Source organism: Silene latifolia, chromosome 2 (genome assembly GCF_048544455.1).
Source record: "Silene latifolia isolate original U9 population chromosome 2, ASM4854445v1, whole genome shotgun sequence".
Lineage (NCBI taxonomy): Eukaryota > Viridiplantae > Streptophyta > Magnoliopsida > Caryophyllales > Caryophyllaceae > Silene > Silene latifolia.
In genome coordinates this window covers 9308154-9325025 of record NC_133527.1, presented here as the reverse complement: position 1 = coordinate 9325025, position 16872 = coordinate 9308154, and the positions used below count along the sequence as shown (strand labels likewise).

Sequence of the window (16872 nt, the reverse complement as noted above, 5' to 3'; positions counted from 1 at the left end):
TGTAGCATATTCACCGCACCTACGTTATTTTCCAATGTGGGACAAAACATACTAAAAAGTACACAATTTTACATATTACGAAGTACACCATCTTTAATATGTGCAAAGAATATGAAATCTATACTCTAATGATAGCATTTTTTACCACAAATCTAATTATATTATTTTCATAATTTTTTTAACGATATTTTTTTGCCAAATGAAATGTAAAAGGTTGATATAAAAATTGGAAATATCACTTGAATATAATTTAGAAAATATACATATTATAATAATTAAAAGATTCTCCACTTTATTTTTTACATTAAAAATTATATTTTCCTAAATTGATTTTTGATGATGTGGACACTCTCAGATCGCTCGAAAAAACTCTCTTTTATATATATATATATATATATATATATATATATATATATATATAGAGGCGGGATCCGGTGAGAACGATCACTCGGTGCAAACGGTGAGAACGACCTACAATAGTAATTTAATCAAAAAAATCACGCGTGATTTCGACCAGCTAAACCCGACTGTTTGACCAAAAAATCAACAAAATCTCTTTCTCTCTCTACTTTCCAAAATTTTCCCCCAAATCTAATCAAATATTTTCCGCGAAAACACAAGAAATTCCGCGAAAAACACACAGACTATAGCCGCCAAAATCGACTAAATTGATCGTAATCAATCGTGTTGATCATCTAATTGATGTACTGATATAATACTTTTCTGATTGTTTTGGTGTGATTGATGCATTAACAATCGATTTTGTGATTTCGATTGGCGTTCCAGAATTATTTTAATCGTAGAAAATTATGGATGTTGAGGGTTCTAGCGATTTGGGGGAACATACTGATGCGATTGTTCCAGCTACTAGCAATGATATCGTGCAGTCACCGTCTCATCTAGGTATGTACATCTGAAAATCAGATGAGATAAGTCTTTTATATTAATCGTTGCAATAAAATCGTCTGATTGATGTATTTATTGATCATTTTGATGCGTATTCATACTAATTTAAACATATGAAGACAAATTATTACGATTGCTGCACGTGTATCGTTAGCCTGATTGATATTATGAATTGATGAGTCTGATGGATATGAACAGTTATCTTACCGGTCTGGCTAGTGTATATGATATGCAGTTTGTTTTAGAGTTGATTATTACACTTGCTGATCAAATTTCTTATGCACGCTATACAGTATTCCGTTTGTTTCAATATCATGAATATTAGTGTAATTGATGTATATGCCTTATATGGAAAACGTGCCTGATAGAAGAACGAAACCGCCCTTTATAGACCAACGTTTATGAAAGACATGTATATTAGTATAGTTGATGCGTTTGTGTTTTGTCAGCAGCGTATCTAGAATTATAATTAAGGGATATACCGATTCGTGTCATAATAAACATTTGACTTTCTGCCTGTGACAAGATTATAAGACATGATTGATGTATCTTGACGTCTACGTTAAGTGGTCAGTAATGAAAAATACGAAATTTCAGCGATCAGGCACAACTTTTTGAGATAATTTCTGTGGTTTTTTGTTTTCTAATTGATTTCGTGCTTTTGACTAAATTAGCGTACCTGAAAATTATATTTGTTGTGCATTAGTTATTTGAGCTTGCTGCTTATACCCTTATTGTTCTACTGTGTAGCGTGCATAGATGCAGGCTCACCAATCATTGAGACAAACCCGAAGGAAAGAATACCCGTATGTGCCAGAATTGAAGCCTGTTTTGGGTATGATCTTTGATAAACTAGATGATGGGCTAGATTTCTATAAGGCTTATGCTACTAACTCTGGTTTTAAAATGCGAAAGTCGACACAACGAAACGTGGATGGGGTTGTCATGACTAACACGTGTGTGCGTAAAATTTGGAGAAAGTAAGCCTAGAGGGAAGGTAAAAAAGAGACAAAGAACTAGAATTTTATGTAATGCAAAAAATTTTTTCCGTAGAAATGAAAAAGGTCAATATGTTATTGTTGACTTTCATGAAGGACATACCCATCTCCTCTCAACACCAAACACCGTGGTGCATCGATCGAGTCACGAGAATTAACCCTTATACATAAATCCATGATTGTTGAGAATTCTAAGGTGAATAAAGGGCCTGTGCAAAGCTTTAGGATGTTCAAAGAATACGTGAAAGGGTATCAAAATGTCGGGGCATCACTTGAGGACTTCAAAAATTTTTGGAGGGATGTGAAAAAGTTTATTAAAGGGTATGACGCGCAAATGATGATTGAAAATTTCATGCACAAAAAAGCCATGTGTAGTTCGTACTACTTTGATTTTGATGTTGACGATCGTGGTCGACTATCTAGGGTTTGTTGGTTTGACCCTATAGCTATAAAGAATTACAGTCTTTTTGGTGATATGACGTCTTTTGACACGACGTTTAATATGAACACGTATAAAATGATATTTGCCCCTTTCACGGGGGTTGATCATCACAAAAAATGTGTGTCATTTGGAGCAGGACTTATAAGGAAAGAGACTGATGAGGATTTCGTATGGTTGTTTCAGAATTTTCTAAGTGCAATGAGCAATAAGTATCCTGTATGCATAATTACTGATCAGGATAGGGGCATAAGATCGGGGTTAAAAAAAGTGTTCGGGGACAAAACTCAAAGACTGAGATATTGCATGTGGCATATCATGAAAAAGCTGCCAGACAAGATCGGAACTACGCTATATCGGGAAACTAACTTCATGAAAGAGTTGTGCTCCTGTGTTTGGGCAGAAGATATCGAACCGTCTGAGTTTGAGGAACGGTGGTGCTCAGTTATATCTTCATACGGGCTGACCGGCAATGAATGGTTAGATACCATGTTTGACAAAAGGGCTTTTTGGATCCCAGCCTATTTCAGGGATTTATTTATGGGTGGACTAATGAGAACCACGTCCAGGTCTGAGTCCGAGAATAGCTTTTTCGGAAATTTCATGAACCCACACTTAACTTTGGTTGAGTTTCTTATGAGGTATGAGAGTGCTATGGATGCTCAGCGATGGAAACAATCTAAATTAATAGCCGAATCAAAGAACTCCTTCCCTGATCTAGAGACGCCTCACCCTTTGGAAAAACACGCTTCTGAGTTCTACACCCCGGTGATGTTTTCTCGAATTTAAAACGAGTGGGTGGTCACTGTTTCACCTGTGGTGTTAAAATATTAGGGGTTACTACCAAAGTGACATCATCCCCATTATTGATCGTGAAAAAGACAAGGTTTACTATGTTATCTTTATCTCTGACGAAATGAAAGTGAATCGCACTCGTAAAAAGTTCGAGAGACATGGAATTTTGTGCCGTCATGCGCTTTACGTGTTGAAAGAACAAGGCCTTGACAATGTTCCAGAACAGTATCTGTTAAGTCGGTGGAGCAAATTGGCAACATGTCAGCCGATTTGTAGTAATGTGCCACATACTTTAATTGAAGATTGTAACTCATTAGATGTTAGACGGCACAAAATTGGTACCTTATGGTCCGAGGTGTTCTCGTGTGTGACGCTCATTTGAACAAAAACCGAGTATGTTGACGAATTGCTGGGAATTTTGAAAGATTTTAAAGATAAGATAAACGCACAAACCAGTACGTCGGAATGTAGTAGTAGTAGTACCACGGGTGATAGGCTGAGAAAGAAGAATAGGGAACTTGAGATGCTCTTAGGAACAAAAATACCAAAGGAAGTGGTTGTCTTACCTCTGTCGATCAAAAACAAAAGGGTCTGGAAAAAGAATGATGTCCCAAAGGGAAAAAGCTACAAAAGAACAGAAGAAAGCGGCCAGGAAATGCAATGCTTGCGGAGAGTTAGGATTCCATGATAGTCGGAATTGTCCTGGGAGAGTATGATTCCATGATACAGGTACGCTATTAATTTGATCAAGCTGAAATAGTTTCCTTTCATCTGTTTAATATTTCTGGTGGTAGATGATTGACAGTATCTATATATCCTCTTGATCTGAATATTTGATACCTACGAGGAGTCTTAAAACGCCTCTTTAGCCTCTGGTCTATCCTTTGACTCGTGGAATTGAGTTGTTTTCCGGTGATGACAATTGCGGATGATACATTCTTCGCTAATGATGTTGCCTTTTCGAGGTTCATCATGTATTAACGATCGTGTGCAGATTGAATATGTTTAGTTCGTGCTTCATTAAGGGATATTATTGTTGTGTCTAATCAAATTTGTAACCGTTAATGTTTTATAGCATTTGTTCGTTTCAGGAATGAACAACGGAAAAGAGTTGCGGAACACATACCCAAATATAATGAATAATGGCGGGAGGAATTGAGACTTCATTTTTGCTCTGTTATATGGGATTTTTGAACATTTTTTTGTTTTGTTTTTGATCTTTTTTTTTTTTTTTTTTTTTTATAGCATTTGTTTTATAGCACAACATAATAGCGTATCCACATGGATTATATGTGCATCTGGCAAGGCTGAAAGTGTATCTGTCAGAATTGTGGATGGAAACACTTGTTATATCATATACAAGTGAAAGTTTATGGAAGGCTTGCGTTCTAGATATTAAAGAGCTCATGAATCTGCTCATTTTTTGATATGTGAAATGGTAAAAAGTAAACTTTCAGATTTCTTCACAAAAAGCGTGACTATTAACACGACTGTTGCACATGTTTTTCATGAAAATCGTACACATTAGTATTAATTGTGAAAAAACGCAGCGTAACATATTAAAAAACAAAGATTCGCGAACTTAAGTTACATAGACAAAATCCTAATATTGTATGACATCTAATTATCTATTACCTGATGATTTCATTAGACACGATTGATTTCAATAGTCACAAATGATATTGTACAAGGCGTCTTTTAAAAAAAAAAAAAAAGGTTGTTGGTGGGTTGTTAAAGAATATAGTATTGGTATGGTATCACAATTGATGTTGTGGTTATTAACATGTTTGGTAAACATGTTAACACGATTGATGCACATGTTATACATGATGAGCGTGAGTATTAACACGATTGGTGCACATGTTATACATGATCAACATACTTAGTAATTAAAAGAGGTTGCCCGAATCCTAGCCCATTGCCACGTAGACACCACCATTTGTCTAAACACAGACAGACGGTATGGGATGCATATCCTACATATTATCCACAAAAAGTAGATGCCCTTCCATTACAAACGGTCAAAGCTATCATGATTCCATATCCAACGGGATGCCACAAATGAAAACAACATGAACCAAAGGCGTTTCAAAAGACGCCTTGTACTTAGAAAACCAGATACACAAATAACGTAAAGGTAGTTAATACAATGCAACAAAACCCCAATTACACCATCACAAAGTCCATAAGATGTACATGACGTTTACTAAGCCTACATGTCAGCCACAATCCTGCCAAACGCAAAGCCGCTCCCATGACTTTTAGTAAGCCTACATATCACACATGAGAAAAGAAAACAATGTAAACCTTGCACTTGTACGGATGTGATCGATTAAAACTAACAATAAAGACAAAATGAAAAATGGGATTTATTTTGAATACCTTACGATTGTTCTCCTGCCAACGTAACAATTTGAGCGCGACGTCCTTCCTAAATCCAGCCAACGCCTTGAAGTTGCTTTTGTCTTCCCACAGACCTCGGTTGCGGCCAGCTTCTAACCATTTGAGGACATGAACGCCGCAATCAAACCTTCGCCAAACAAAACTAGAATAAGTACCAACACAGGCGGCCTTACTTTATCATCCGTGCACAAGACACCCCATGTCCAGCATACAAAAATCAAATAAAAACATGGGACATTTCGTCGCGACGCACATACTGCATTAAATGTACCTAACAACTGACCTAGTGTGACATACTCAGCTGAAAAGTAAATTAAAAAAGATGAGTACTTACAGATTTTGCTGCTGAGGAACAGTCAGAGTCGAAAACTTAGCTAGAGGCACCCCTACAAGATGCTTGTAGCCTTTGGACCGGCATAAGATCTGGAAGACATTAGTAACCTAAAACAAAATAATAGATTGAACCTATTAGTCATGAATCCTCAAGGAAAGCATTATCTGAACGAGAACAATTATAATATTTTTAAAAATATACCACTTCCGCAGCAAGTTCAGTGTCAGCCCGGATATCCTTAGGACGTAGTGAGTTCGAATATAGTTCGTCTTCATCTCCGATCACACACAATAAGAAACCAGTGTTCATTATCAATGATGGGTATAAAAACCTGTTGACAAAAATAAAAGACGTATGGTATGAATGAAATGGGTTTGATCTTCATAAACTAAAAAAAAATACGAGTGTGATACATATCCACAAAGGTTAGAAAAACAGAACAATATACTTACGGCTTTCACACACACCCCATCTGTAGGCATATATGATGTTTTGATGTAATTGCGACCAAGATTTTTATCTCGTTGAGGATTGAGATGCTAGAATAGACAAACATATCGATTATTAAGACAAACATTCAAATTGATAATAGAAAGTTAATCACGGATGAGAAGGGTAACACTCACACGTGCAGTAGATGGGATATACAACAAATCTGGCTTTAGCATAGTTGAATAGATCCCGAACATATCGATCACCTAAAATTGAAAAAACGAGTGTTGTTCTATACTACATAAAAATAGAAATAAACACGTACGAAAATTAAGTAGTCACCATACCATATCCGCAACCCACTTAGGGGTTTCAAAGAGCACATGCCTTCCTTTGTTACTTGACCAAAGCTTGTCTTGACGACTACGTCACTACAAAAATAACATATACACCAACGAAAAAAAGCTTATTATGTGCTACTTCTAACAACACATATAAAGTTGACAAGGTAAACATACTAAAAAGGATGAAACATTACTCTTTAGCTGATTCTCCCGCACGTATAAGGAACACGTAGTCTAACAGGTGCGTATCAGTATATTCCACTTCTTTTACAGCCGCTTGTTTCCTTTAAAAAACGAAAAAGGACAATATATTTAGTAAGGTTAACGATCACTTGCAAACAAAAAAGAAAACAAAAAAAAAAAAAAAAAAAAAAAAAGAAAAAGAAAAAAATGGGTGCTTGCCCAGATTTGACGTTAAGACGCTTCGCAGCCATCAACACTTGTTTTGATAATTCGTTCTGAGGACACGACAAAACCGCAAAACAGTACTTCATCTTCTGTTTAAGAAGGATCTTGCCAATTGCAGCCCCTGATCTAGACTGGATGGTTCAATATGTGAAACAATTGTTAATGAGAAAGTTGTGATTGCTTATTTACTAAACGTACATAGCCAAAAAAAGGACGTATCTTACATTTATGAACTGAGATTTGAGCAATTGGCGGGACCCCGTATATGTCTCCATGTAACACATCAGATAAATGCCATCATCAACGACGTCAATCACATGCGTTTTGGGGACGAATTCTTCACATGAGAAAATCGGACTGTATCTTAAATCGAATGATTTGGAGACCATGTCACATCGAACAAAATCCCTCTGAAAAAAGTCAGATTACAATCAGAAACGTCAACGGAGTGAGAAAACTAAATTAAACGTTTGACAAAGTGAACTGGTGTGCGCAAAAATCATGTTCTCACCACCATGCGAACAGAATCAGAGAAGTCCACTGATTTAGGAAGCATAGGATGAATGACTTCAATCTTTCGAGACACCATGTTAACACAGACCAGATGCGGCTCACGGAGTGTAAAAGGGAACATCATCTGGTTTTAAAACACATATATTAACCTTAGTAGAAACCTAAACAAGACAAAACTGACAAATGATACTAAAAATAAAAAAATACAGATGCTGAAAGCTCACCAATTTGACGTTATCGTATTCGGTAATATCTTCACATTTGATTCCCTGAAGTTAAACATATTTAACAACCAAAATAAAGTCAGGTAGGACGATAGCAAGAATATCTATATAGGAAAACATAACATTGATAAAACTGAAGGTTAAAACAAACATAAATCAATCATAGGGAAACTTACATTATGAGTCACAAAAGCGTATAAACGCAAAGGGGATGAGGCAGCTTTTAACTCCTCTCGCTTGTTCAATAGATTAGCCCATGCATTTATCACATTTGTAGAAATCTTTGTGTCTGAGATAAAGGACACTAAATCGTACCTTCTTAGCTGGAACAAACGATTCCTGAACAATACCTCGCTGAAAATAACAAGACAGTCAGAAACAATAGACAAAAAATATAGAAACGTTCTGATATATTAACGAATTACCCCACAAACTGATCACGATTAAACATTAAACTTGAGATTGAAATAGGTTGTAAAAAAGAAAGATTATAAATACCTTTCATCAGATCCTTCCTCAAAAACCAAGTCAGAAACATCTTTCTCCGGTTGGCTCAATTCAGAAAACATGGATATATTCCTTTGAATAAAAGGTGACTTGTATACGTTTGGAACAACTACACCTCTCTTGGTCTCTATGTTAGCAGCATGGTGGACTACGTGGGCGATTCAACAGGTTCATTAGGACAATCGGGAGAAGCAACAGGTGCATTAGGAGCAGCAGACGGGGGGGAAACAACAGTTGCAGAAGGACAGTCCGGAGAACCAGCTGGCTGCGATTTATCTTGAGATTGAAATAGATTGAAGGTCGGGAACTCAGGAGCAACTCGTCTTTTCTTTGGTACAGGTACATCCACTGGATCCTTGTTGAACGCGTTACCCAACGCGATGGCCGCTGCCACAAAGGTAGGATCGTTCCAACAAGGATCGTCATTGCTGCCTTCTGGTGTAGATGGAACACGACCGCCATGGACCGCGGAGGCTGACCTACCCCCTGTAGTAGACGTATCCTTAACAGTGTGTGAATCTGCTCCTGAACCCGGGGCAGCAGCAGATTCATCAGTGCGCTTGTCACTGCCACCAACAACTGGGTCACCCCGTCCGCGATCCACTTTTGTCCCAACCTCATCTTCAGGTACACCAGGTGGTGTTAACTGGAAACCCCCTAGTAGAGAGTCTGCCATGGCGGACAGCTGACAAACAACTGCAGAATTCGGCATTATACGCTTGGCAGTATTAATAGAATCTGCGAAATTCTGAAATGCAGTAGCAAGGGCTTTCGCTGTGTTTGCCAACGTTTCAATGCAAGAACTGACGTGTGATCTGTTGGCATCGTGCCCATCACGTCCATTGTTGTCAGCCGCGTCATCTTCGTCATTACCAACAATATCATCATCCTCAGACACAACATCAGGTGCTGTTCTGCCACGGCTCTCCACATACCCAGGACCAAAGCAATGCGGGTGCTTTACCAATGTGAATCAATAAAACGAGAACCAAACCGATGAGCTTCCCTTTTTCTCTAGATATTCGCAAAGAAATCGCTTCCTTCGTCCATGTACATAATGTTGGGAACACCGCAGAATCGTTCTAGCCTTAAAAACCGACCTATCGAGGTAAATGAAAATTAAAACCATGATAGGACCTTTATAGATCTTCTTACAGCTCCCATTGGCCTCCTTCTCCTTATCATCTCTCCACTGTTCAACACTTGCAATCAAGTTTCTTCGGGTAAAATCGCACCATCTCAGTTTTGGAATCACGGAGACATCACTCAAACACTTGAGTATTCGCACACTTGGAACACTTCCCTTAATTCCCATAAGAAACGCAGACACAACATATACGACAAAATTTCTCTTGAAATCATCCCCACCTTGTCTCTGTTCAGCCATCTTATTCAATAGGTGGGTGTAGGTAACTTTGTCAACACCCTCAAACTGAGACTTCCATGCAGTAACCATCTCTACAAACACCTCGGTCTGGTCAAAACGAGTGGCTTGCACTACTTCTACCTCACCCATAGGTAACCCTGTGGCAAGATGAACATCTTCATCCCGAATAGGCAACTGGTTGTTTAATAGGGAAGACGTGAATGGATCAAATCCGGAGACAAGCCAGTGTGCTAACTGCCCGGGAAGCATATCCGTTTTAAGGCACAGTATACCGCCAAAGCCCATCTCTTGAATATCTGAGATTTGATTGTCGGAGAGGCCACTATTGATGAAATTTAAAAGACCACTAGGACTCATCCTTGTTTTCAATACCGGAAAATCTTCGGAAGGATCACATCCAGCTTGTTGCATACTTGAGACAGGGACTGCTCGATGTCTGCTTGTCCCTTCTCCATCTAGTGCCGATGTTTCTAAACGTGTTCTCTTCATAATGACACCTGTTATCATAAAAAATGTAGATGTCAAATGTAATCAATGTACCTAAATAACAACAAATGCGTATGGACATATGTGATAAATCGAACCTATATAACACGATCTGCAAAACACATAGTAACCTCATTGTAAAGGATCAAGCGAAACAAAAATAAGCCATGTAAAAAGGTTTTAAACAATCTGCATAGGTACATTTATACACACAACATAAACTAAAAGACGTATCCAGCAACTCATTCAACGTACATATAACCCGTAATGACGTACATGACCGACACATAACCCAATAAATGAACAAAACTCACATCAACACACAAACAATCCATGAAAAAAAAACTCTCCCTACATACCAAGGGCATCACAGATATGTTAAAGCGGGAAAAAATAAAATGCAAAACAAATGAAGATGTGGTCCCCCTCTTGAAAAGGGCACTGATGTAGTCATTGTTATTAAACTCAAAAATAACATACGTATGGGCTAAATAGACGTGATTAACGAGTATTAAAGTGCACCTACACCCTAAACTACACATTAAGTGTAAAACACCAACTGAAACACACAACAAAACAAAAACAAATAAATAAAATAATACAAACAGTCAAAAAAATCATATACCGCACACACAAACTTATGCCAAGCATACAAAAATGCCACAAATACGTAGGACATATCAGAAAGACAAACACCACATGAATGTACCTATGAACTGACAATGTGTGACTGATAACAGTTCTGACGTACCTAGCTGATACGGTACCATTAAAACGTATGAAAAAGGCATATAACACACACAAGCTTAAATCTGAAGTAAACACAAGGACATAACGTGGAAAACACACACAAAATTAGCTCAACAAGAAAAAACAACAACTAGAAGGTTGTAAACAACACAAATCTCAGAAAGAAAAACATCAAAACTTCAATCGTGTTAAACTTAGAGTGCTAAACAGCAAAACAAGGAGGAAAAAAATGTAAAATCACACCAAGACGACGATGCTCCTAAGTTGAAACAAAACAAAAACCTGCATGCAACCGAACGGAAGTAAGTATCAAATAAAATCAATGAATAATCCGAACATAAACAAAAATATACCTAAAATTAACCACGACAGTAATAACAAATACCTAATTAACAGATTCTCAACCGTAACGCAGATAAACCTGCATTGATGATTCCGAAAGACAACAACAAAGATAGATTCAGCTTATCAAAGGATAATTCAGCTTAATAAAAGAAATTATCGAAGAAATAGGCATAAACAACTACAAGTTGAAGATCAAAACATACCAGAATACTTGCGAATTTTATAGAAAATAGAGCGATTAAATAGAGCAGAACGTGAAAACGGCAGTCGAATGATAATCAATCATCATTATCAACAATTAATCCACCGCAAATTGAAGAACAACTGATTTAGGGAAGAAATTAGGGTAAACCTGCATTAATGATTTCGAAAGACAAATACGAAGTTAGATTCAGCTTATTAAAGGATAACTCAGCTTAATAAAACAAAAAAAACGAAGAAATAGACATTAACAACTAAAAGTTGAAGATCAAATCATACCTAATTACTTGCGAAATCCATGGAAATACAGCGATTAAAGGAATTATAACGAGAAAACGGCAAACGAATCATAATCATTCATTGTTAACAACAAGTAATGCACCGGAAATTGATGACGAAATGATTTGGGGAAGAAATTAGGGTTTATGGTGATTTGGGGGAAAAATGTAGAGAGAAGAGCGAAACAGAAAAAATGAGAGGAGAGAGAAGGAAATGATAAAATCTCACAAATATATATGAACCGCGTAAAATTTAAAAAATTAACAAAACCGTGTAATAACTGTTATAAAATCCTACTATTGTAGGTCGTTCTCACCGTTTGCACCGAGTGATCGTTCTCACCGGATCCTAAATCTATATATATATATATATATATATATATATATATATATATATATATATATATATATATATATATATATATATATATATATATATATATATATATAGTACTCCCTCCATTCAAGACCAAATACAACATTTTCATTTACACACTTGCCAAGTCACAAATTACAATGTAAATATCTTTAAGTTTACATTATAAAAATTTTAAAAATTTGATATTCTCATTGTACTTACGTGAATCAAATAAGATCGCAGATGACCATATTTTGTCTTACATATTGGAGTCCATTTTTGAAATAATGGTCAAAAATAAAATATTTGTCGTTTTGGGCCGGTTTTGAAAATATTTGTCAAAATGGTGTCCACGTAGGCTCGAGATTTCTAGACCTGAAATACGCCTCTACTAATGGCGTGTTTTGTGAAGGAAACACGCCATTAGCAGTGGCGTGTCTTTACAACAATTTTTTACCTCAACTGTCTGAACTTTAAAAAAAAAAAAAAAAAAAAAAATTACATAAGACACGCCATAAGGGGTGGCGTGTTTCCCCTCCGAAACCCGCCATTCCCAATGGCGTGTTTGTTTTATTCCATTTTTTTAATGAAGTTTCTTTCCCTACTTATTATAAACACGCCATTGGTAGTGGCGTGTTTTAGGTCCAGAAATCCCGAGCCTACGTGGACACCATTTTGACAAATATTTTCAAAACCGAACCAAAACGACAAATATTTTTTTTTGACCATTATTTCAAAAATGGATTCTACATATTGCAATGGCGTGTTTATGATAAGTAGGGAATTTATGACAATAGTAACGAGATCAACAATGAGTATAACAAGAGTGAGAGCAATAGTAGCAATGCCGTTGACGATAATAGTGAGTATAACGATGATAACAAGAGCGACGATGACAACGGCGATTACAACCATGGCAACAATTAAAAATATCAATGTCTAACAATGGCAACGACAAAGAACATGACATATGGCTAACATGTGATGAGTACATGATTAGATTTACAACTTTAACAAATTATATGGAACGACTATTTGAGTTACGGATTTGAATTTATATACTTGAACATGTGGGTGATCTAACGCCTATTTTACATGTCTAATGAATATTTACATAGTTATCACTTATCATATACTAAATGCATGATAATTCATATGATCAAATTAGGTGATCAAATTTGATAATAACTTGAACGACTTTAAAACAAGTTTAAAAACTGCTTCAATTAGGCATATTGAGGTAAGATTTTCAAAGGCTTGGGGACACAACTCTGAGTCAAACTTCGTGTGAATTTGTTGATGGTGTTGCAAGATAGAGTACCAAGCTTTGAATTATGGTTTTAGAATTTAGGAAGGGTGATCGATTGGCCTTGGAAAGTGGTGGGTCAGGGTGGCTTTTCTGGAAAACTGGGTAAACAACGTATGACACGGGGTGTTTGCAGGCTGTTTCTGGGACATTTGAGGCATAGTTCCGGGTAGCCAATGAGATAATAATATGTTCTACACTAGGATGTGTTTTGTTGTGGTGTTGGTTGTGGTATAGGCAGATGGGAAGGCAGGTCGATAATGGTGGTAAGGGTGTGTTGGGTTCCTTATGTTGATGATAACATGCCCATTTGATTTGTGTCATCTTAGTTTACCTTTTCAGGTTTATTGATGTAATCAAGCATGGATTAAGAAGTGTTGAAGTTGTTAAATCATCCCATTGTATTAAGTCAAGTGTCATCTAATGTACAAGTGAGAAAGTAGAGTATATTAGAGTAATAGAAACAGTCCAGACGACTGTTGCTTTTACAAGTAAACAGCTGCTTGGATTATTGCCACAACTCGTAAAACTTGAAGTCCCTTTTTATCTTTCAAAAGCTTTCACGTGACTCTTATTTTTCAAAGATAAAAATCAGATTTTTTTTAAGGAGTTGGTCTTCAATAAAGAGTGGTTTGAATTATTATTATTTTCAAAATGTTTCCTCTTTATGCAAATTCAACCCTTTGGTTCTTTAAGAAAACAAAGAATGTTTTTTGCCATTTTGGTGTTAACTTGTCATCATGTGACTTGTCTTTTCTCTCTTTGTTTTCTGAATTTGCATGAGCTTTTAAGGATATCTTTCAAACCATCTTTCTCTATTCTTACCTTTGCAAAAGAGCCCTCTTTGGTGCAAGTTTTGGGTGGTTGCAAATACCCTTCACATGTGAGGTCTTTGACCCTTCAAAACCCTAGCAACCCCTTCACTCACCTTCTCTATATAAACCGTGCCTCTCCTTCATAAAAATCCCAAGACTTTTCTGAACTAATTCTTCCATCTTTGCAAATTGTTTTTAAAGCTTAAAAATCGTGTTTATTTGCAAAACCTTTAAAAGTCTTCAAGTTGTTACAGTCGTGGCTACTGTTACTTTAGTATACTAAACTCTCTTGCTTAAGAATTGTTGATCTTGTAAAAGTTGTCCATCTCTATTCTTTGTTGAGAATATGTTAGTGGAAACTTGATCCTATAACATTCTAAGTGTGTTAGTAGAGTTTAGGACGGAGTAGTCTTTAACTCTTGGCAACCGGAGTAGGTTGTGAGTTGGCAACCGGAGTAGGTTGCGAGTTAGCTTGTCATAAGAACAGAGTAGTTCTTGTACTAGCTTTACAACCGGAGTAGGTTGGTGTCTTTTATTGTACGGGTCTTTTAGTAGTCGGAGTAGATCACTAAAAGAAAGCAATAAAAAGGTAGATTGGACGTAGGCACTTGAGTATTTGCCGAACCAATTCAAAAATCTCGTGTTCATTGTTTTACTTTATTTCCGCTGCAAATTTACTTTGTTTGTTTGTCTTGCGTTGCTTAACCTTAGAAGTAATTCATCATCATATCGCATTTGGTCTGCAGTCATATTCCACAAACTGAGACAAATAGATACAGTCAGAACGATTGTTACTTTCATACTTCAGCAAACATCCATTGTGATACTTGTTCAATCTTTCAATATTATTTAAAGTATCTTCTCATCTCTTTTGTTCTCGCAACTCACTTTAATTCAATAAAGTTGGAGTTATAAATTTTTAAATAGTACCTAATTCACCCCCTCCCCCTCTTAGGTACTTGAATCCATAAACTCAACAATTGGTATCAGAGCCCCGTGCTCTTGATCGAGGCTAATCGCCTTAGAGTTTGATTCGTGGGTAATGGATTCCGAGAAACACTCCAAGATCCCGGTCTTTACCGGTTCGAATTTTGGATGGTGGAAACTCAAAATGGAACATTACATCAAAAGTATTGATTATCAATGTTGGAACATCATCCAAAATGGACCTCTAGTTATTGAGGAAACCGATATTCTAAACGGTTTCACCAAAACAAAAGAGGAAAGAAATTACAATGAAAACGACTTCAAGCTTGCCGAAAAGAATTCCAAAGCAATGTCGATTCTTCAACGTTGTGTTGGTGAGGGGGAAGTTAGTCGAATCTCCGGATGTCCTACGACAAAATCTATTTGGGATTCCCTTGTACTTGCTTATGAAGGGACGTCCCAAGTAAGAAAACACCGTGTTGACCTTCTCATGCAACAATATGAGATGTTTAGAATGTCAAAGGACGAGTCCATAAATAGTTTCTCTGCACGTTTTTCTTGTATTATTAATGAGCTTAAAAGTCTAGGAAGGAACTTCGAGTCCGAGGACACCATTCGAAAAATCCTTCGTAGTCTAACCTCTAAGTGGCAACCCAAGGTCACCGCCATAGAGGAAGCTAAAGACTTGTCAACCCTATCTCTTCATGAACTAATGGGATCACTAATGGCTCACGAGTTTAATCTCGACAAGCATTCTAGTGAGTCCTCAAAGGGAAAGAGTCTCGCCCTCACATCTTCTCCAAGTGATGAAGAAGATGATGAGGATGACGAGTTTGCTATGTTTTCAAGAAACCTAGCCGGGTTAGTCAATGGTCAAGGAAACAAAAGATTCACTAATAATTACTCGAAAAAACGCTTTCCTAAGAGACGACCTAACTCCACCGTGGGATGCTTTAAATGTGGTGATAAAACTCATCAAATTAAAGAATGTCCCAAGTGGGATGATATCAAATCTAAGGAAAGAAGAGAAAAGGTTAAAAAGGATTATAAACATAGAGTCATGAGTGCCATTTGGGGAATGTCAGACTCCGAGGAAGATGATGAACTCATCGAGGAGGAACTTGAGGCTAAAATGTGTCTTGCAAATCATGGTAAAGAAAAAGTCTCAAAAACCTCAAAACTTGAACACTTAAGATGCCTCATGGCTAATCCCGACGATTCCGACTCCGATTCCGACAACGAGGTAAATCATTTAAAGGACAAGGCTAGAACTTACTCCAAAGAGAAAATATGTAAGCTTCTTGATAAACTTCTTGATAAATGTCGGTCTCAAAATGATAAGCTTGATGTAATGCAAAATGAGATTGAGGAAATTGCTCAAGAGAACTTTAATCTGAAAAATGAACTAAAAGCAACAGACTGCGTCACTGTCACTTCTGAGGCTTATGACGAAGTTAAAAGAGTCAACAAGTTAAACACACATTTGACTAGAGAACTAGAGCGTCTTAGGTTGACCCCCATGGACGTCTCTGACCTTGAAAATGTCAACACTACCTTGGTGATGCAAGTTTCCTCACTAACCAAGGAACGTGATGATCTTTTGAAGAACAAAGATGCTCTTGAAAATGAGATCTATGACCTTGTAGTTGAAGTTGTAGACCTAAGAGAAACAGTGTCTAAGACTGTTGCTTCTGACCACGATTTAGATAAATCTAA

At 36.9% G+C, this 16872-nt stretch overlaps 3 protein-coding genes and 1 long non-coding RNA gene across 4 annotated transcripts; 1 reads left to right on the top strand and 3 right to left on the bottom strand.

Moving 5' to 3' along the window:
- Positions 1-2079: 2079 nt before the first annotated feature.
- On the top strand, positions 2080-3132 carry LOC141633447 (protein FAR1-RELATED SEQUENCE 5-like). The gene has a single exon (XM_074445917.1). The coding sequence runs from the start codon at positions 2080-2082 to the stop codon at positions 3130-3132; it is 1053 nt and encodes a 350-aa protein (XP_074302018.1).
- Positions 3133-5214: 2082 nt separating this feature from the next.
- Positions 5215-7374, bottom strand: LOC141628246 (uncharacterized). Its single transcript, XM_074441412.1, has 10 exons — positions 7284-7374; positions 7054-7190; positions 6846-6935; positions 6655-6738; positions 6502-6573; positions 6328-6414; positions 6077-6206; positions 5876-5982; positions 5521-5668; positions 5215-5408 (listed from the first exon to the last, which is right to left on the bottom strand). Exons 7-10 carry the CDS (start codon positions 6182-6184, stop codon positions 5400-5402), a joined length of 372 nt encoding a protein of 123 aa, XP_074297513.1. The 5' UTR covers positions 6185-6206; positions 6328-6414; positions 6502-6573; positions 6655-6738; positions 6846-6935; positions 7054-7190; positions 7284-7374; the 3' UTR covers positions 5215-5399.
- On the bottom strand, positions 6842-9248 carry LOC141633437 (uncharacterized). The gene is made up of 7 exons (XM_074445910.1): positions 8295-9248; positions 7973-8150; positions 7797-7841; positions 7571-7696; positions 7284-7469; positions 7054-7190; positions 6842-6935 (listed from the first exon to the last, which is right to left on the bottom strand). The coding sequence occupies exons 1-7, from the start codon at positions 8363-8365 to the stop codon at positions 6842-6844; spliced, it is 837 nt and encodes a 278-aa protein (XP_074302011.1). The 5' UTR covers positions 8366-9248.
- A 1792-nt stretch (positions 9249-11040) lies between these two features.
- Positions 11041-11925, bottom strand: LOC141628242 (uncharacterized). The gene is made up of 4 exons (XR_012537114.1): positions 11752-11925; positions 11475-11623; positions 11312-11347; positions 11041-11208 (listed from the first exon to the last, which is right to left on the bottom strand). It is a non-coding gene; the product is annotated as an uncharacterized LOC141628242 (long non-coding RNA).
- Positions 11926-16872: the final 4947 nt, after the last annotated feature.